Source organism: Lithobates pipiens, unplaced genomic scaffold (assembly GCF_037356315.1).
Source record: "Lithobates pipiens isolate NorthernLeopardFrog02 unplaced genomic scaffold, aLitPip1_a1.2 Scaffold_22, whole genome shotgun sequence".
NCBI classification, from domain to species: domain Eukaryota; kingdom Metazoa; phylum Chordata; class Amphibia; order Anura; family Ranidae; genus Lithobates; species Lithobates pipiens.
The window spans coordinates 230,868,172-230,890,047 of NW_027507784.1; the positions used below are offsets into that span (position 1 = coordinate 230,868,172).

A 21,876-nucleotide genomic window follows, 5' to 3' on the forward strand; every position below is an offset into this window, starting at 1 on the left:
GCACCCCGAAACACATCCATTGATCCCCCATGATGGGAGATGGCACATGTTGACATTAGGCATGGGATCAGGAGGGAACTCCCCATTTTGACTGTCAATTTGTGTGCATCTTCAAAATTTGGCTTTCACAGGGGTGACATCACCCTATCTGATGAAGGCAATATCAACACAGTTCGACATATTAATGTCTGATGTTTCCTTTACTTTGTCAAATTTGAACTTTGGAAGTTCCTAAGTTGTGTATTGTTTTATGGCTCTAAACATTAATGTTTTAGCACAAAAAAGGCTATTTGTACTGTCCAAAACAAAAATGTTCTTACTAAAATATGTTGGTTGTTTCAAAAACCCTTTTCTAACGCGCATGTGAATGTGCACAGAGTAAAACGTTTTCTACTCAACAATGTGTGGCTTCTTCTTTCAAGGCTCAATATAATTTTTTGGACTAAGTTGGTGTTTACACTGAAATGTTTTTTTTTTTACTAAAGGCAATTCCACTTTGCGCTACAAGTGCACTTTCACTGCAGTTTCATGTGTACTTTTGCAGTGCACTTGGAGTGCAAAGTGGATTTTCCTTTAGTAAATAACTCCCATAGTGCTTTATAATTTGCCACCATCACACCATTTATTTGACTCACCAAAATTCATTCATGATGCTGAAAATTATGAATATTTTTCTCAGTAATGCATTACATACATTAACAACAAAAACAAGGTGTTTGTGTAGCAGACCCACAACATAATAATAGTTAGCTGAAGAAGAGATTGTCACCTCATGTATCAAATAAATTACGTTTGCACTATTAAAGAAAATGGCCAAAAAGAAAAGCCCATTGGAGAATCCAGGAGACAGCTAAAAGAAACCCAAGCAGTAAATCAAAGGAAATCTTATTTCAGTTTTAGTTTAAGAAACATTATCTCAATTTTTTTAATCAGTTTCTGGCATATCAACGGCTCCCCTACCCGCAAAGTACTTGATATACTTCTGTCTTACTTTGCGGCTGCTTTGGAAAGGCAAACTAGGACGGCCAGCTTCAAGTCCCATCAAGGTTTCTTCTTGAAGTCCGGGAATCTGGCCCAACTGAGGCCACATAGTTAATTTAATTTCCATCTAAAAAGAATGCAGCATGCAAGGATTATATGGTTATGTTTATATTCCGCCTTGTTGATTGGGGTAAGGAATAGGCTGAACCAGCTAGCCATTATCCCAAAAACGTTCTCCACCACTCTTCTGGCTCTGGCCAGACGGTAGTTATAAACCCTCTGGTCAGGGGTAAGGGTCCTCATGGCTTCAAAACAGTTGGCTTGGTCAGAACGAGCTAACAGAAAGCAGCTCCTTGAGGCTAGGGACCAATGTGAGTGTGCAATGTACAGGGATAGGGACAATTGTAGACACTCACTCAGGTTGAACTGGATGTACTGGTGTCTTTATTCAACCTTACTATGTAACTAAAAAACAGAAAAGCCAGAGCTGAAAATCAGAAACAAGAGGACAAGAACGCACTGACAATCAAATATTTAATATAAATACAAACCCAAAAGCACAAATTGAAGAGCAGTAACAATGGGAAATTAGGAGGCTGAAAAGCGCAAATCATCTCTCACCAAACTTAAACTAACACAAGTTTAGCGGAAGGAGCCCAAAGGGTGGCACATTGGCTATTGAACTTCCTGTTTATAGTCTCATCGTACATGTTGTACATCACTGCGTTCTTAACGTTTGGAATTTCTTACAACATTGTGTGACCGTGTGTACACAAGGCAAGTTTGAGCCAACATCCGTCTGAAAAAATCTCATGGATTTTGTTGTTGGAATGTGCGATTGTGTGTAACTCCCACGGAAGCTCACAAGTTAACCTGCTCATATACAGAGACATACACATAGCTTATAGAGAGAGATACAGCAGCGCCGCTTTAAGGGTGGTAAATCATTTAAAAACGTGGATTTAATCATAAAAAGGTTTGCACTCACATTTTGAGTAGATAAAAACAGGCAAAGAATGGTTCTCTTTAAGGCGTCCTCGGCTGGCTTCCTGTTTCCTGCTGGGCTGCGGTGGAGGGTCAGACCCCGGTCATTTCCGGCGTAGTGAGTAGCTCCGGAGTGTGTTTTTCCACGATGGACAACATCAGCAGGCATGTCAGCGGGAGGCGTCAGAAGCTTGAGGTCGGGGGCATGGCTATAGCGCTTGCGTTCGGAGCATGCGTGCTTGTTCCTCAGTCTCTTCTGCTCTGGCTGCCGCTTGCAACATATAACAGAACTTATAGTTTTGAACTGACAAAGCTGTCTCCATTTTTTACAAAGAAATCCCTGTGTTCCCCATTTCTCCAGCTGTATTATGGCCCTAGAACTGTTCACTAGCAGCTCTTACTAGCGCTCCACCCCCCCCCCCCCCCCCTTTTTATACACAGGGCTTATACCTTCCCTGGTTTACCAGTCTCCTTAGAGAGGAATATGTCTCTTCGCTGAATTACGGGTTTCAATTGTACATGCTTGAAACCCCACATGCATTCTCCTTTCTTTACTTATTTTAATTTGCCTGAATATGCCTCTTTTTTATCATTTTATTCAGTTCAATTATTACTATGAATATTGAGGGACCCAGTCTGGTTTCTAGACTTATCCGTGAGTGTATTAACACTGATATACTGTATAGCTATGAGCCCTTCCAAATTGACCTCCTCTTGCTAGTTAAATAACTGATTAACAATTTTACAATGTCTTTACTAAAGAAAGATGCACTTATCAGTGCATATGTAAAGTATTTTTAGTCTAATTTGCATACTATGTGCTTGTGTATGTATTAGCACTTCTACTTCTTCAGTGCTTATTTCAAGGAAGGATATATTTACAGCTCTCTAATTAGGCCTCTCATTTTTTGTTTTTCAGAGTTATTTGTCTGTGTGCTCAGTTTGAAGCTGTACTTCAGCATGGCTTGAAGAAAAGCAGAGGATTAACATTAACAGCAGCAGCAATCAAACAGGCAGCAGGATTCACAAGTAAAACAGAGACCGGTAAACCACTATTATCTCCAGTCTGCCTAATTATGTTTGTGTGCAATTTGCATTGCTTCTTACCAAAGTATTTTATTTAGACAACTAAGGAACCCAACCAGGGTGTAATTTACCTAAACCATTTAAAGTATACGTTCACCTTTTGTAAAAATAATAATAAATACATCTTTTTTTTTTTTTTTACACTGTACCCCAATCATCAGGTTGCAGATGCAATGCCAAGATCCTGCAGACTTTGTCAGCTGTCTGCCCCTCCTTCTTGTGCAGTCAGACAATTACTGAACTGCAGGAGGAATCAATGAACTACTGGAGCATTCACCAGTGCCCTCACATAGTTCATTGAGAATTACAAGCAGTCTGCTGCAATGTCAGATAGTACTTGTTCATTCACTGGAAACTGACTTGCTACCAATGCTACCTTCTGCAGTTCAGAGTTCAATGATATTTTCATCATAGCCCTTTTCCAAAAACTTGTGCTTAAGGGTCAGGGCCAAACTAAAAAGGTGTCAACATCTGTGCAATTCCTCCACAGTCTGAGAAACTGACTGCGAGGGACAGATTCAAGCCATGATCGATTATAACTGTCAGTAGATATAAAAATGTTACGGACGGTACTCTTGAAATAAGTCAAACTTAAATTGTCCCAAAACAATTTTTATCTCTAAATCCATAAAATGTATCTTAGAACAACTGGATTCATATGACAAAGTGATGCCACAATCATTTTCATTAAGGAGCGCAAAGAAATTGTTGAGAGATTCTGAGGTGCCTTTCCATAGGAGGAGGATGTTGTCTATATACCTGGCCCACATAACCAGGGAAGATCTTTGTTCCGAATAGACGACATCCTCCTCCCATTTGGCCATAAACAGATTGGTGAGGCTGGGGGCAAATCTAGTTCCCATAGCCATGCCTTTCTTCTGCAAAAAGAACTTGTTGTCGAACCAAAAATAATTGTGTGTTGTTGCAAACTCTAGGAGCTCAACAACATAATCCTTTTGTTGACACGTGAGGGAGTCATCACATTGAAGAAAATGTGTGACTGCCTCTATACCCTTGGCATGGGGTATGCACATGTGTAAAGACGCCACATCTGCAGTAGCCATTATCAGATCTCCTTGTATCGTAATATTCTCCAAACGTCTAAGAGTGTCTGTGGTATCCTTCAGATATGGATGCATACGTTTGATAGGTTGGAGATAATCTACATAGTGGCCAATTCGGGAGGTGACTGAATCAATCCCACTTATGAGGGGGCGTCCTGGGGGATGCAAGGAATCCTTATGGATTTTAGGTAAATAGTACAAAATGGGTATCCTGGGTGCAATCGGTATCAAGACATCTCCTTTTTGAAATATGTGAACTAAAACCCTTTAAAATCAATTTACCCAGATCCTTTTTTAATGAGGTTGTAGGGTTATTGGGCAACTCCCGGTAAGTGTCCTGATCACTAAGTAGCCGGTACATCTCTTGAACATAATCAGACCTATCTAATACCACAATACCTCCACCTTTGTCCGCCGGGCAGACTGCTATAGCCTTCCTATCGCAGAGTGATTTAAAACCCGTCATAGAGAAAGATTGGTTGTATATTTTCTTAGGAGGCAGCTTTGCCAAATCTTTCAAAAACAACAGGTTGGACAGCCCAGAGTGCACCATACCTGAGGTCGCGGCTCTTTGAAAGCCATGTGGGGGAGTTGAAGCAATATATCGTTAAATATTGATCTTCCTCACAAATTTCTGAATATCTATGAACATATGGAATTTGTCCTGTTTTGTCTTTTCTGTGGGGCAAACTTTAGGCCTTTATCGAGAATGGACAATTCTTGTATGGTTAATTCTTTTGTGCTAAGGTTAAAAACCCCCTTCCCTATCAAATCCTTCTTCTTTTTTGTCCTCTGGGTTCTCCTGCCCCCTCTAGAGCCTCTCTTGTTTCTAAAGGCATTCTTCGTACCCCTGGTGAAAATCCTTTTGTACATAGGGAGTCTCCTGATCTTGACTGTAAGAGAGTTGGTCATAATCATTCCTCCCATGTAATTGGTCTCCTCCATATTGTTTGTCATATAATGGGGCAAATCTGTTATAAACGTGGACTAAAGGATGTTCATAATACCAAGGATCTATATCATGGGGTGTTGGATAATCTCTAACTCTTCCTGAAGAGTTATGATATCTATAGTCATCATTTTCAAAATAACGTGGGGTTTGAGGGTCCGTATGTGTCTCCCCCAAGTCGGATAAAAGACGACTTGAGGATAACATCCTCCACCAGGGAAATCTGCCAATAGCCCTTACACAGGTCTATTGTAGTTAAATAGCATCCCCTGGCTATACGATCTAGCAGTTTGTCTACCCTGGGCATCGGGTAGGCATCAGTGGTGGTGTTCTCATTGAGACGCCTGTAGTCCACGCAGAACCGGGTAGTTCCATCTTTCTTAGGCACCAGGACTACAGGCGAGGCCCAAAGGCTGTCAGAGGGCTCAGTGACTCCTAACTGAGTCATCTCCTGTATCTCCTTCTGCATTCCTTCTCGGACCGCTTCAGGGATATGGTGAGGGGCTGTCGAAGGGGTGCTTGTCCCAGGGTCTCTACCTTATGCACAGTCAGGGTCATGTAGCCCAGTTTTTTGGGAGAAAGTCGCCTGTTTCTACAACAGAAGCCGCTTAGCCTGTTCCTTCTTTGTGGGGCTTAACCGGTCCCCTAGCTGTACGAGACTAATGAGGTCAATCTGGCGGTCTCTCTCTAGTAAGTCAGGGAGGGGTAAACTTTCGGTCGGTCTCTTACATTGAACTTCCTGGAATGCCCATATTAGGAGTTACTTCCTGGCCATAGACCTCACAGTGTATAGGGGATAAAATCTTTATATTGCTTGAAAGATATTGTTAATGAATATTACTGTCCCATTTGAAGTAATCCAATCATATTCTCGGGGTTCATCTTTTCTTGGTCACCCTGCGCCCAAAAGTAACTCTCGTCACAGGCTGTATTGGCTCTATATGATGGAAAATCTAAAAATCATTTCCCAATGATGTCAGGTTACATTGTCCCTGAAGAGTTGCAAGCAGCTGTCATAGCTTCCAGACTTGGAGAGACCATATCATATTATGTTGTCTGTCATAGTTTCCCATTGGAGAGATTTTCTGGCTTCTGTAGTCATCAAAGAAATGTACTTTTTATGTGCCTATTTTTCCAGCACATCAGCAATTCCTGCACTTTGCTGTGGTTCCTCAGAACTTTCAGTTTATGGACATGCTTCATGTGTTCACAATGGTTCATCCCCTGTTCTTGCATTGATACCCTTCCAGGGCCTTTTTTTGTCGGATATCTGGATGACCTCCCATTGAGGGAACAGTCTAGAAAAAGTCCTGACTTAGACTGGCCATACACCTATAGATTATCTGCAGATTTTCTATGGTCAGATGGAAAAAGTGGAACAGATTCCTCCATCTACGCTGAACTGTGTGGATGGAGGAATCTCCCACTTTTTCCATCTGACCATAGAAAATCTGCAGATAATCTATAGGTGTATGGCCAGTCTAACAATGTGATTGGGACAGAGCTTGGAAAGGTTCAGTTGGATTCTGAACCTTCGGAAGTCTGTGTTGGAGCTAACACATTTCCAGACTCAGACAGTAGCCTCCTTTTAACGCCTTCCTGCCCATCCTATAGCAGATTAACGGCTGAGCTTGACTTTCTTCCTTCTGAGTGGACATCATATGATGTCCTTTCAGAAGGCGCTGACCGAGTGACTGTGGGGCCATGCACCAGACACAGCCAAAGACTGATAATTATACCAGCTCATTGCCAGTGTTATGTGATCATTGTAACCAATCACAGCAGATCACATGGCAATGGTATACAAACAGTGTTGTTATATGTGATTGGCCACAGTAATAACATCTTACAGACAGGGCCAATCACAGCCCACTCTTTACCATGTATTTAGCTTTGGCCAATTAAATAAGACACTAGACACTAAATATATCAGTTTCATTCAGTAAAAATTGTTGCTTATACCAATGAATTTCATTGGTATTCGCTATCATAATGTGTAAAACAAAACAAAAAAAACCCTGACCACTTTCCCAGAGTACTACACTGTATTACTATGGTCACAGTGTGTTTAAAAAAAATTGTGAAAAAAATGTAGAAACAATGTTTTTTTTTCATATTGTTACCAGTCCGTGTCTACTTTTCAAAAAGGGGTCATTTAGGGGGTATTTGTACTATCCTGCCTTTTTCGGGCCTCAGGAAATGAGATTGGCCATCTGTACATGAGGATTGATTGATTTTCAGATATATTGTATATAACATAGACTAATATACACTGATTTGGGTTATTTTCACCAAGGAAATGTAGCAGAATACATTTTGAACTATGCAAAAACTAAAAAAAAAAAACGTTTTTTATTCAAAATTGTTGGTCTTTTTGTTTAGCAAAAGATTTAAAAAAAAAACAGTGCTGATTAAATGGCACCAAAAGAAAGCTATATTTTTGTGAAAAAAAAGATAACATTTGCTTATGGGTACAGTGTTTGCATGACCGCGTAATTGTATTTCAAGCCTGAAAGCTGAAAATTGGCCTGGGCAGAAGGGGGGTAAAGGTGCCCAAGTGGTTAAAGCAGAACAATAGGCAAAATGTTTTTTTCTTTTTCATTTTGAATAGTGTAATGGTGGTTCACAACTCTGGAAGATTTACCTTCCTGTCCCATAGCCGAAGCAGGAAGTGAGAGGAAATCCCTGCAGATAGGAAAAGGAGGCATGAGGGTAGCACAAAAACTCTACATTTTAAAAGCGCCAACTTTCCTGAACTGTGCTCAATACTACAAGACATCAATTGGGAACAAATCCTAGAAACATTAAACACTGAGGAAAAATGGGAATGTTTTAGGAACATGTTAAACAAAGGTATCTCACTGTGCATTCCAATAGGAAATAAATATATAAGATTGAAGGTTAAACCTGGGTGGCTAAACCGTAGCGTAAAAATTCTTATTGGAGAGAAAAAAATGTACCTTTAAAAAATATAAAGCAGAGGGGGCATTATCAACATTGCAACACTACAGGGAATGCAATAAGAAGTGTAAGAACGAAATCTGGGTGGCTAAAAAAGACTGGGAGAGACGCATAGCAGAGGAGAGTAAAAAAAATCCCAAGGAATTCTTTAGCTATATTAACAGTAAAAAAGTGAAATCAGAGCACATTGCCCACATAAAAGATAATGATGGGAGGATGGTTACGAATGACACAGAGAAGGCAACTGTTTTAAATACTTTCTTCTCCTCCGTTTTACACAGGAAAAGGAGGGGTATACTGACTACAACAGTATTGTTAGTAACACATCAAATGATATACCCTTGTGGCTAACCGAGGCCGGAGTCAAGGAAAGATGGCTTACACCCGAGAGTCCTCAAAGAACACAGTCAGGTTATAGCTAGACCAATTATTAATCTTTGCAGACAGCATACTGACAAACCAGCTGATTGGAGAAAAGCCAATGTGGTACCAAAATTCAAAAAAGGCATAGACATATTCCGAGGAACTACAGTCCGGTCAGCCTAACCTCAATAGTAGGTAAATTATTTGGAGGGGATGATAAGGGACTATATCCAAGAATTTGCTGATGAAAATCAACCAGTAATCATCATGGGTTTTTGAAGGGTCATCCTTGTCAGACCAATCTGTTAACATTCTATGAGGAAGTGAGCTGCCATCTAGATAGGGGGAGGCCTCTGAATTTTGCAAAAGCATCCGATACAGTTTCCTATAAATGCTTAATCTATAAGCTGAGGTCTGCAGGCATAAGGTTTTTTCTTGAATAGAAAACTGGTTACAGGGGTGCGTCCAAAGGGTAGTGATAAATAACTTGTACTCAAACTAGTCTGGAGTGGGGGTACCACAAGGTTCTGTCTTGGGATCAATTCTGTTTAATTTATACATGTAGCAAAGTCCCAGGCCCCTGAAGCCCAATGGTGACCTCCAGAGTTAAGGACAGCTGACATCCTTTAGTGTAGAGTGGGTTACAAGGCATGGTGGGTGTAATGCAAGATTAACAGGTGAGCACCAGAGGATTAGGGCCAGGACACCCTTAAGTAGATGCAATGTTAATTGGCAGACTCCAAGACTTGTATAGGTAGACAGCTACACAGGTGAAGGCCTCCAGCCGGACACCACTTCTGTCTCCTATGGCAACAATTTTGTAGCTGTTACTAACAGTAAAGGTATTCAACTTTCTGCAATACCAACAGTTCTCTTTACCTCACACTTACTCACTGTGAGTCTTCACTCAGCGAGCTCCCAGTCTCCCTCACTAGACTTCAGATCCACTAGCCACTGGATCCCCTGAGCTCTTTCACTGTAGCACTCGGTATCTTCCTCAAGTGTCACCCCCGCTTCACTACTGGGTCCCTGACTTGGCACTCACAGATACTCCTTAAGCTTCACCCCTGCTGACATGTTAGGTTCCTGGCTTGGCACTCCACAAGCGTCACCTTTGCTGTCCCGCTGGGGTTCCTGACTTGGCATTGGCTGATGCTTTCCCACTTTTTCACCGTTCCCGGTTGGTGAGACGTTTGCTCTGGTACTGGCCTCAGCTTACTCACAGTGATCTCCGGTAGCAAGGTGGATGGTCCCTTTGCGGTGACAACTTCCCCTCTACCTCTGACCATGACTGGTTCCCGGGACAGCGCAACTGTTACTTCTGGTTGGACTACAAGCCCACTGTCCCAACCCTGCACTACATCTGGATAGGTGCTCAAATAGCCTAGCAGCTAGATGTCCCCAGAATAGGCCTTAGGTTTCTGGCCTAGCAACCCGGGGCAATACGACACACTTCCACCCAGACAGCTGTCTGGGTGGCACAAAATCCTGATTACCTGAATCCATCCAAATAAATAGGTTCTCTCAGCAGGCCAAGGGACCCGAGAAAATCCCTGCTCATTGGCTTAGACACTCCATTCATTCCTAATCTGTCCTTGCAATGCCCTTGTCTTATCTAATGTCATCAGATACCTGGCCATCTAGTGACCGAAGAGTAACGTGCAGCAATTCCATAATTGGGGTAAAATCAATTTACCTCCTATCAATTGGCCAAGGCAAGGCAATTATCAGTTGTCAAATACATTTAATAGCAACCCTGCCTGAACATCAGGGTGCTACATCCATAAATGATATAGAGGATAGGATACATGGCTCAATCTCAGTTTTTGCAGACCATACAAAAATAAGCAGGGCAATAACTTCACAGCAGGATATAGAAATTTTACAGAAAGACCTGAACAACATAATGAAGTGGCAAATGAGTTTTAATGTGGAGAAATGTAAAATAATGCACTAAGAACATAAATGCAAACTACTCACTGGGGGGGGGGGAGAACTTCTGGGGGAGTCGAGGATAGAGAAAGATCTGGGGGTCCTAGTGGAAGATAGACTGTGTAATAGCATGCAATGTCAAGTTGCAACTACGAAAGCCAGCAGAATATTAGCTTGCATAAAAAAGGGATATACTCCAGAGATAAAACTATAATCCTGACTGCAAGCACTAAATTTATTTATGTAATCTGGGAGTTTAAAGGATTTACATGCCTGATTAAAGCGGGAGTTTTTTTTTTTTTTTTAAGTCAGCAGCTACCAATACTGCAGCTGCTGACTTTAAAAATATGGACACTCACCTGTCCAGTGCGCCCGTGATGTCGGCACCCAAAGCCGATCTGTCGCTCAGCTCTCGGGTGCTGGCACCGCCTTGTGGCCTCACTTCACGGTTCCCTACTGCACATGCGCGAGTCACGCTGTGCAATGCGGATGGTCCCTGCTTTCTCTGGGACCCGTGTGTTTCCCAGCAGCCAGCGGGGAAGTGACAGAAAGTGGCGTAAATACCCGCAGATTCTGCGGCTATCTATGCCCGGAAGTGGGTGCAAATACCTGAATTATACAGGTATCTGCACCCCCCTCCCCACTGAAAGGTGCCAATTGTGGCACTGGAGGGAGGGGAGGGTTCCACCATCTTGAGGCCCTGGATTCGGCCACTCCGAGGTCTTTCAGACATTTTGCCATTACCCTGGTAATCGTGTAACGCTGCAGTGTCATCCCCACTGGTGGGCCACTCTGTGACAGGCCTCTTTTGCTGATTGTTAAGCTGGTCTTCAGCGGGAGCACAGGAGAGTATGTCGTCTCACATGATAAGCCTAGCCACACCCCCCTAGATTTGTATTTTAAGAGCTAGCAGAGACACTCGCTTGAGTATGGGTGTTTCCAGTCCCATGGGAATTTTGGAGGTTGAGTGCTGCTTTCAATACTTGCTTCTGTGCTTTACTAGTTCTTATTTGCTTCAAATTCATTAACCTCTTCATTGCTTCCTACTACAACAATAGAAACGGTACATCTGGATCACTGCAAGTGCAGTAGAACCTTTGGAAGTGTACCCAAACCCCACGCAGTGAGGGGATAGCCTCTGATGATTTGGGCACTGGATCCTGCATTGGCATTCACCTCAGCGCTTAGTGCAACATGTGCAGTTGGCCACTGGGTGCTATACGGGTCCAGGGCTATGTTCCATTTCTTTGGTTTGCAGACCCTGAAGACTCATCTGGGAGTATGCCCAACATGATGAGCAAAGCCTGGTCCTGTACAGGGATCAGCGAAATGGAACGGTAAGACAGGTTTATTCTGGTATCTGACCATTAATGTAGCCTCAAAGCAAGTATGGGACTTATTATCTCTACTGCTTGCAAGACACTTATTAGTGTACGCTGAATCTGCATTTTATAGAAAAAAAGGTGTAACAGAACCAAAAAATTAGCTTTCTTATAGTTTGACCATTATTTTAAAATAAGTATTTATGTTGATACAATTGCATTATTCTATGATTTCTTCTGTGTATTAAAGCTTTGTTTCCATTACAAGCAAAGTTAATTAACATAGAAATAGATGCTTTTTTTGCGCTTTTTTTTTTAAAGTGTCACTAAGAAGATTAGGATTTAAACATGAAAAATGTGTTGATACAAACCATAAAAGTAGATATAAAAATATTACTAATGGAGATAATGGGAAGAAGGGCTGATTGGGGTTAGTGAATAGTGAACACTCTTTTTAAATTTTTTTAAAAATTTGCGGCTTCCTTTAACTGACTTAAAATTATAATAAAAGGTTCAAGTTTGTTTTATTTTTCAAGTAACAAACATGTTTTACTTATCAGTTCTGTGCAGTGATTTTGCACATAGCAGCCCTGATCTTCCTCTTCTCAGGTCCCCCGCCAGCGCTCCTGGCTCCTCCTAATTGACCAGTGCCCCCATAGCAAGCTGCTTGCTATGGGGGCACTGGTGCATGCTCGCTCCCGAACCCTGTTCTACGCCTCCATAAGACACATAGAGCCGTGCTCGGTCCCGCTCTGCCCTCTCCTCATTGGCTCACTAGCTGCGATTGACAGCAGTTGGAATGCATGAAGGTAAAAAACTTTCAGCCTTTACAACTGCTTTAACATATATATATATATATATATATATATATCAAAGGTCATTGCTTTGATCTGCTGTGGCTGAGCAAGGGAAGTTGTAATATTCAAATTGCTTCATTATATCTCTTCTTGACACTGCAGATGCTGTTCTGAAAGCCAGTTCACACAGGAGCAAAAGTCCAGACTATTGCTGGTAAATGCCATTGCAGGAAAGGAGACGAGGCTTGGGTGTACTCCAAAGTATGAGGGGTCTTAAAAAAGTTTCCTAGAGTTAAAAAAAAAAAAAAAGTGTGCAAACCTTTTTAAGAACCCTTGTAGTACTTGCATGTTTTTTTTTTATTTTATTTGTACAATTCAACAAGGTCACAGACATATAAAGAACAACTGACATGATTGATGTTGAATGCATAGACAATAACACTTTCATACAGGTCATTTAACATATAAGGCTGCTACGGATAGAGGTCAGCTATATCATCACAAAGGGGTCCATTCACTAAGTGTATGTGTGGTATTTATCGCAAAAGTAGTCAATTCACGAATGCATTTTTTAACAAATGCGTTAAATATTTGTTTTGTGATATTTAGCACTTAAATTTAGCGTTTGTTTTTAACCAATTTTTTTTTTTACATACTAACAGTGCATCAGGGGAAGATAGTTCTGTTACATAGTTAGTCTGGTTGAAAAAAGACACAAGTTCAACCCACAGAAAGAAAAGAAAAACAAAACGCACACAAATTGAAAACCTCCATATAGACGATCCCATACCCACAGTTGATCCAGAGGTAGGCAAAAAACCCTAATAAAGCATGATCTAATCAAGCGGGGGGGAAATCCCTTCCTGATTCCCCAAGAGGCAATTGGATATGCCCTGCATTAACTTTTTAAATACTAGTAACCAGTTATATTTTAGGAAAGAATTCAGGCTTTTTTCTCCTCAAATTTGTGTATTATTTTTTAAATATAACAAATATTGACAAATTGAGTACATATAAGGATGGTGGTACAATATACAAATAGCAATAAAGCTAAACATATTGATTTATGAACAGGATAAGTACAGAACAATGTAAAAATGTAATGAATAGAGCAACAAATAAACCAATAAAGTATTACATTAAAAGCATTATAAAATTCCATCAGAATGAAAAAAAGTAAGCTAGCGACTATGGGTTCATTTTGCAAGAGCAGTAATAAGGAGATCAATCTAATGGGTATATCCTAAGAACAGAAGTGATAATCTGTACCACACAATATGAAAAGAAAGGTAGAACACAAAAAATAGGAGTAGATAGAGAGAAGAGGGTAGAGAAAAGGGGGGAAGGGAATGAGGGGGGTGGGAGGTTTACAAGTGGTCATGCGATCTCAAATGAATAGAAAGTACAGTATAGTCAAGGCAAATGGAGTAAAATTACCAAGGCAATAATAGTGTGTTGTCAAAGTCTGAGGGTAAACCATGCTTAACCCAAGGAAGCCAGAGTTTCTCAAATTGACTGATTCAATCTCTTTTGATTGCTTCTATTTTAGCATGAATAAGAGCTGTATTAGTTGTGTGTATGGTTTCAGCTAGAATTAAATATAGATTTTTCCATGCCTTAGCAATGGTTTGTTTTTCAGCTGTTAGGAGCTGTAAAAGAAGGCAAAATTGATTGTGTGATCCCATCAGGTTTCAGATTTAATAGGGCTGTAGCAGGATTGGGCTATATGGGTGTATCAAAGATTCTGAAGGCCAAGTCGAAAAATGCCTTCTAGAATTTTTGGGCAATTGGTTAATCCCACCAAGTATGAAGTTGCGTGCCAGACTCTGAACAGCTGTGGAAACCAGCTTCAGGATAATCAGAAGCATATTTGGATATTCTAGCGGGAACCAAATACCAGTGGGTTAGCATCTTAAAGTTAGTTTCCACAGCAACAACATTAGAAGAAGCAAACTTAGTGGCGGACCATATGCTAGACAATTCAGTAGCATTAAATGAGCGATCCAGGTCTTGTTCCCAATTGGAGACATATGAGGGGGGACCAGTGTTAGTACTAGCAAAAACTTGCTTATAGTGAAACGAAACAAGTCCTGTAGCATGTGGGTCAAAAATACATATGCGTTCAAAACGTGACATCTGGAAAGTTGGGAGTTGGAATAGAGATAAAGCGTGGGCATTTATTACATTTTAAAGCCTTAAAAAAAGTTGATTTGCAAATATTGGAACAGTTTAGATGAAAGAAGTCCAAATGTATCACGCAAAGTAGGAAAAGAATGTATGGAGGTGACAGATACCAAATTATATAAACAGGATAAATTAGCTGTATTCCATGCTTTGAAAGAATTAGGAGTGATCCAGGCTGGGTAAAAAGTGGGATTTTAACAAAAGAAAGTAGCGGTAAATGAGGAGATTGAAGGCCAAGAGTTTTTAATCTGTCGCAGATGGATAAAGAATGTTTTGTGATAGGATTGCGACTAAAAATACGATCAGTTGGTCTTAACCATAACATGTTGGATACTGAAATAAGGTCACAGTCAATAGACTCAATTGTTCCCCCATAAAGGAATTTATTTGATTGCATGGTATTTTGGATAGTAAGCAGAAATATTTGGGAGACCTAAACCTCCGCAGCATTGTGGGAGACAGAGAATGGATTTAGAAGTTTGAGGTTTTGTTTTAAGGTGATAATTCTGTGCTTTATAAGCCGTAAAAAATTAGATGAAACTGGGATGGACAAGGCTCTAAAAAGATATAAAAACTTGGACAATATAGCCATCTTAATTACATTCATTTTTGCTAACCAGGATAAAGGGATGGAGGACCATTGTGATAATAATTCAATAACCTGTTTTAGTAATGGAGAGAAGTTAGCTGAGTATAAGTCAGTAATCTTAGAAGTGGGTTGTATTCCTAGGTATGGAAGTCTATGAGGTGTCCAAGAAGGAAAGTGAATCCTTAGCAAGCTGAAGGTCTGAAGGAGGCAAGGAAATGTGGAGTACAGTCGATTTTTGATAGTTAAGTGTAAAGCCCGAAATGTGTGAAAAAAGAAGAGATTAGGTGCTGTGATATGGAGAAATGACATGAAGATTAGGATGTCATCTGCAAAAAGACATACTTTGACATCCAGCTAATTCAATACCTTTTATGTTTGGATCAGGTCTAATTAAATGGGCCAAGGGTTCAATGAGGAGTGCAAATAGACGGGTGGAGAGAGGACATCCTTGACAGGTGCCTCTTCCAATAAGAAAAGGGTCTAAATTAAAACCAGCATTTTTAATAAATGCATTTAGCTTGTCGTATAAGCATGAAATCCACTTCAAAAAATGCGGTCCAAACCCCCACTTTTGAAGAATATACATTCGGCCACGAGCATCGGCACCCGTGCTGTGCAGCGGGCACATGCGCACCTGCTATCCCGACCCCACGAGCCGACGTATAGCTATGAAGGCTCGTGCAGGGGAGCCAACCTGCCACAGTATAACTGCGGCGGATGGCCAGGAAGCAGTTAATATATCTGCAGAGTCAGTGAGAAACAGGTTGAATTCTAAGCAGGCTCTATCAAGCCTACCTTTAGTAGAAGGGGAGGGAGAATGTTGGAATGCATTGTGTCACAGATTGAAGTCCTACACTCGCGTTTGAGAAATGATGCTTGCTGGATAATCATACCTCGAATTACAGGTTTATGGGCTTCCCAAAGAGTCAGAGGGGAAGTATCTGCAGAAGTGTTACTAATGAGATAGTCATTGAGAGCATGTTTAATATCTAGAAAATGGGACAGGTGAGTTAGAATGGAATCATTAATGCACCAAGACAAATCTTGGAATCTCGGAATAGGGGAGGAGATGCATAAACTGATCGGACCAAGTAAAGGGTGTAATAACTAATGATAGGATCTCTGGGGCAATGCCAACACTTAGAAAGATATGATCAATCCTAGAAAATGATTTGTGTGAATGGGAGTAATATATAAAGCGTTTACAAGCAGGATTGAGCTCACGCCAAGAGTCTAACATGTTATGCTTAGAGATAAGTTGCTGAAATGAAAAAGCTTAGGGGAACAGGAGGAGGCAAGGGGTACATTTATCCAAGAAGGGAAAAAAAACTTGGTTCGATTCTCCACATAATATCACTGTACCTAACTTGTATGGGATAGAAGTGGGAACAGAGGGGCGCCAGACTGAGTGCAGTTTAAATCATATATTTAATAAAAACAAGTAGTAACTCACAGGTTAAATTAGATTAGTTCAGTATGCGGTGAAAATCGCCAGTCCTGGAGTCTCATAAATGTCTTCCCTTTGCAGCCTGGGGCACTGGTGTGATCTTACAGGGATCCAGAGAATGCTGGGAACCAGGAGGCAGGAAACAAGAAGCTGGCCGTGACTTCACAGGAACAGGAAATGTGATTATTCACAGTGGCAAGGAATGGTAATGCATTTCGAAGCTACAGCTTCTTCATCAGACCATGATTGGCTGGCAAACCTGGCAGCCTTATATTACAGAGGAAATAGAAACAGAGAGATCTGATGGGCTGGCCAGCCTGTCAATCAAATACACAGATTCAAAGAGGTAGATGGCTGGAGACCGAAGTGAATGTAAATATGCGTAAGAAGCTTGCTGATTAATAGTAGAAGATAAGTTTATAACGTTTGCAGAAATCGATCAATTCACTAATTGATTAAATACATAAATATAAAATGTATAAATATACCTCAAATTTAAAATGAATACATTTTTATAAGTAAATTAACTAAACAATGAATTAAGAAAATTATTAGCAATTTGGAAATCAATTGATTATTATAAATTATAATGAATTAATAAAATGGTGAGAATGGAGGAAAGAGAGGACTCTATGCTAGGTATAATATTAAGGTTCTAAGCTATATCATGACCAAAAATACTCCTCCCAAAAGGATAAAATTGAATCTTCAGATAATAAATGGTTAATGGATAATGCTGGTGATACCCACTGTGTATATATGTGTGCACACATATAGCCATACATATACACACACACAAATATAATAACCGCTCATGCATACCCACATACCTGCACGTACGTGCAGTTGTAAACATGTACATGTGCAACAAACGCATGTATATACGTGAGTATATACAAACATTTTTATGTCCCAATACTCTCTAGAGGGAACATAATATTGTATAAAAAAGGGGAAGGGGAAGAGAAAAAAAAAAAGGAAAAAGGGGTGGTAAAAACAAAAAGGGGGGTGGTAAAAAAAAGGGCGGTGTCAAATTTGTTTTTGTTGCCCAAATGAGCTATTTAGTGGATAAGACTGGGTATCCATTCACCAGTAACTGGGTAACCCACTGAGGCATGACCAGGGGAAAATCACACCAGCACCTGATTAAATAACAGTGCTGATCTCCTCGTTCATTCCTCTAGGCGACATAGTATCCAAAGTGAAAATCCAGTATGCTTCCTGACGACACAGTCTTTTGAAACGTTCTGCTGGGGGAAATTTATCTGGAATTGATTCAAGGACCCAAACTTTTAGATCCTTGGATGATTGTTTATGATATTCTAGAAAGTGGTGGGTGACTCTGTGTTTAGGGAGACCAGCATCGACAAATCTGCGATGTTCCCCAAATCGGGCTCTGATTGTATGGCCCACATATAGCATGCCACAAGGGCAAGCTAGACAGTAAACCACAAACATGGAAGAACAGTTATGGAAGGTGTTGAATGTGTATGTCTTACCCTTATGAGCAAAGGATTTTTGACCATGTTCAATATGAGCACAAGTCAGGCACAGGGATTTTTTACACTGAAACATGCCCACCAGAGGAATGAGTGCTAGTTGAATGTTATTGGAAATAGATTGGGCAGATTTAATTTTGCTAGGAGCGATTTTTCCTTTTAGATTTGGAGCCTTCCTATAGGCAAATTGTGGCACTGTAGGAATAGTGGTTTTTAACCACTTCCCACCCGGCCAATGCACATATACGGCCGGGTGGGAGCCGTCTACTTCTGATGGGACGTTCAGGAACGTCCATCAGAAGGAGCGGGATCGTCCGCGTGCGTGCCCGCGCAGCGGCGCGATCCCGATGCGCCCGTGTCACCCGGACACGGCGCATCTCAGATCGGCAGGAGGGCTCTCTGATTGGCCCTCCTGATCACATGACGGTCATGTCCAATCACGGCCGTCATGTGATGTAAACAAACAGCCGGTTGCTAGGCAATCAGCTCCTCCTCTCCTCACACAGAAGTCATTGCTGAGGAGAGGAGAGCAGATCGCTGCAGCCGGTTGATGATCAGTGAGTATGAGCTGTTTTTTACAGCTTTTTACTCACTGATCACCAGTCTAGTGTAATACACAACACACACCACACAGTATAAACACAGTCCCCACATATGTCCCCAAAACATACATGTCCCCAAATAATAAAAACACATGTCCCTAATAATAAAAACATGTCCCCCACATATGTCCCACTAAAATCACATGTTCCAATGATTATCTGCACACGTATATACATGATCACCTGCACACATCTGTACATGATCATTTGCGTACATATGTCTGTGATCACACAAACCAATTATTATACACTTAGCAGAATTTTTTTTACCAAAAACATGTAGCAGAATACATTTTGGCTTAAATTTATGACAAAATTTGATTTTATTGGATTTCTTTTAAAATAGAAAAAAGAAAATATAGTTTTTTTTCCAAATTTCCGCTTTTTTGCGCTTATATCGCAAAAAATAAAAAACTGAGTCGTGAATAAATACCACCAAAATAAAGCTCTATTTGTGCGAACAAAATGATAAAAACTTCATTTGGGTACAGTGTAGCATGACTGCGCAATTGGCACTGAAAGCGCTAGAGCGATGAAAGCTGAAAATTGGGCTGGGAAGGAAGGGGGCGAAAGTGCCCTGTATTGAAGTGGTTAAGTGTGGGTCTTGCTGTAGTATAGACCAGTGTTTTTTTAAAACGCTCTCCATTTTCCAGTGTTTGTTGTGATATTGAGTTATGAATCTTGTTCCTACATTTTCTTGTGATCGCTGTTTTGATTTTGGAATGTCATCAGTATTGTAAACCATATGAGCCTGGTCAATGAGGTCTGGGGGTAGCCTTTCTCTATAAATTTCTGTTTGAGGTGAACACTTTGTGCATTATAATCCTCCAACCTAGTGCAATTGTGCCGTAACCGGAAGAATTTACTTTTGGGGACATTTTTAACCCATCTCGGATGGTGATAGCTGGTGAAATGTAAAAAAGAGTTCCCTGATGTGGGCTTGGTGTAACCTTTAGCTATAATTGTGGACTGTTGGTGACTGAGTTCCAAGTCCAAAAAGCAGAGAGAGGTGGCATTTATTTCCGAGGTAAAAGAAAGACCAAAATTGTTAGAGTTGCAGTGTGATAGAAATTCCTGTACAGTATGAAGAGGACCATCCCAGATGATAATAATGTCATCGATGTAGCGCCCATAGAAGACCAGGTGCACTGCGAATGGGTTATGTTCCCATATGCACCTGGTCTCCCATAGGCCCATCGTGAGATTTGCATAACTGGGGGCAAAATTTGCCCCCATAGCAGTCCCAGTATTCTGAAGGTAATAATCATCCTCAAAGTTGAAGTAATTATGTTCCAGGCAGAATCTGGTCGCTTTCAGAATAAACTGACTTCTATGAGACTCCAGGACTGGCGATTTTCACCACATACTGAACTCATCTTATTTAACCTGTGAGTTACTACTTGTTTTTATTAAATATATGATTTATATTGCACTCAGTCTGGCGCCCCTCTGTTCCCATTTATACACAGAGCTCATCGCTTCACTCTAAGGGAGCTGCCTCCAGGTGCTAATCATACACGATCTCGGATCATTTATGGACATTATGTTTTAACAAATGTTTTAATATTATGTGTGCTTATTCACAAACATTTTATGTATACCTATATTCCAGTTGCTATATAATTTTATGTTATCACCATATCTAGCGCCGCTGTTCACCCCTGTTTTTATTGTTGTATGGGATAGAAGGCATGTGGTAAGGTGTATACAAGTAACAAAAAACATCACGGAAAACATTCAAAAAACAAATAATAGCTTGAGGCTGTGTAAAGAAAAGTAGCAAACAACTCAGTGCTGTCAATAAGAAAAAAAAATAGACCAGCAGAAAAGTAAGGAGTTAAACAATAGAAAAAAGTATGCATTGATTGGGTTCTAAACGGGTAAGATAAAAAAACAAAACAAAAAAATGTTTACTAAACATCTAGTTAGTTCAAGTAAGTGCAAGATATAAGAATACCTGAAATCGAGTCAAACACAAACAAAAAAGTAAGTCCATATAGTCCTCAGGAGTTGTGGCGTAGGAGAAGAAAAACTACCACTTTTTGATTGCCCCTGGCGACTTTCATTCTTTCAGCACCAGCTGTTTTTTGCACAGAATGTGCTAACCATTGGATATCATACGTTGTTTTGGTTTGAAGGGGCAATCTAGAAGCTGGATGTTTTGTAAAGAAGATTGGAGTTCCTCAGCAAAAGGGTAGACATATTTAGATCCTTGGTAAGTGAAGCAAATTGAAAATGGAAAGCCTCATTGATAGGCGATTTGATGTCACTGTAAAACTTGAAGAAGTGGCTTCAAAGCCGGATGCTTAGAGATGGTGAGCCGAGATAGATCAGCAAAAAGTTGACAGGTATGTCCCTGAAAAATCTGTGAATCTTTTGCTCTAGCCGCAACAGTTGATTCTTGGTACGAAAGTAGTGAAATTTGGCAATCTTGCACAGTGGTCCATCAACTTTGCGAGGTGTAAGGGATCTTTGAACCCTGTCCATCTCCCTTAATTTTGAATGGTATGGAAGGCTGTAGTCCTTGAAATAGCGATTGCGTAGTGGCTTGCAAATCGGTGACAGATTCAGGTATTCCATGTAAACGGATATTGTCACACTGGGCCCTATTTTCGTAATCTTCTAAATGAGATTGAAGGATTATGTTTTCCTCTTTGAGGTTTCCAAATTCAACTACATAAGTCTGGGTGTTATATTCAAGTTCATCAACTCGCAGTTCAAGATTTGCAGTGCTTTGGCCCAGTTCTCTGATTTATCTAGTCAGACTGTCTGTAATATGATGCAAAGTCTGTTTAAGGGCTTTGTGAAGCATTTTTCAAATTGCCTCAGAACAGCAGAATGAGCAGGGGCTGTAAAATATGTTCTTTGTCAAGTTTGTAGATCTGAATCTGAGTCCTATTCCCCCTGTGTTGCCACAGACACCTTAGAGCGCTGAGAGGATTTCAGTGTGCAGTAACAGGGAGAGGGGATGAAGTTAGTGCCATTCTGACTGAAACCTGAGGCAGCGCTGCTTTGTTGTTTTTTGGCTTCGTTTTCAAGCGGGAACTCCCAAGAACCATTACATTAAGTGGCAGGACTTATTAGCAGATGGAGTAACAATATTTACCGGGTGAAGC

General features: G+C 40.7%; 1 protein-coding gene across 6 annotated transcripts in view; it reads left to right on the plus strand.

The window, feature by feature from the left end:
- SNX29 (sorting nexin 29) overlaps positions 1-21,876 on the plus strand; it is a 1,823,105-nt gene that overhangs the window by 233,898 nt on the left and 1,567,331 nt on the right. For all 6 annotated transcript variants that reach the window (XM_077448905.1, XM_077448908.1, XM_077448906.1 and 3 more), the window contains one exon: positions 2,885-3,009. In XM_077448905.1, coding sequence (XP_077305031.1) covers positions 2,885-3,009 — 125 coding nt within the window. The remainder of the gene's footprint in view (positions 1-2,884; positions 3,010-21,876) is intronic.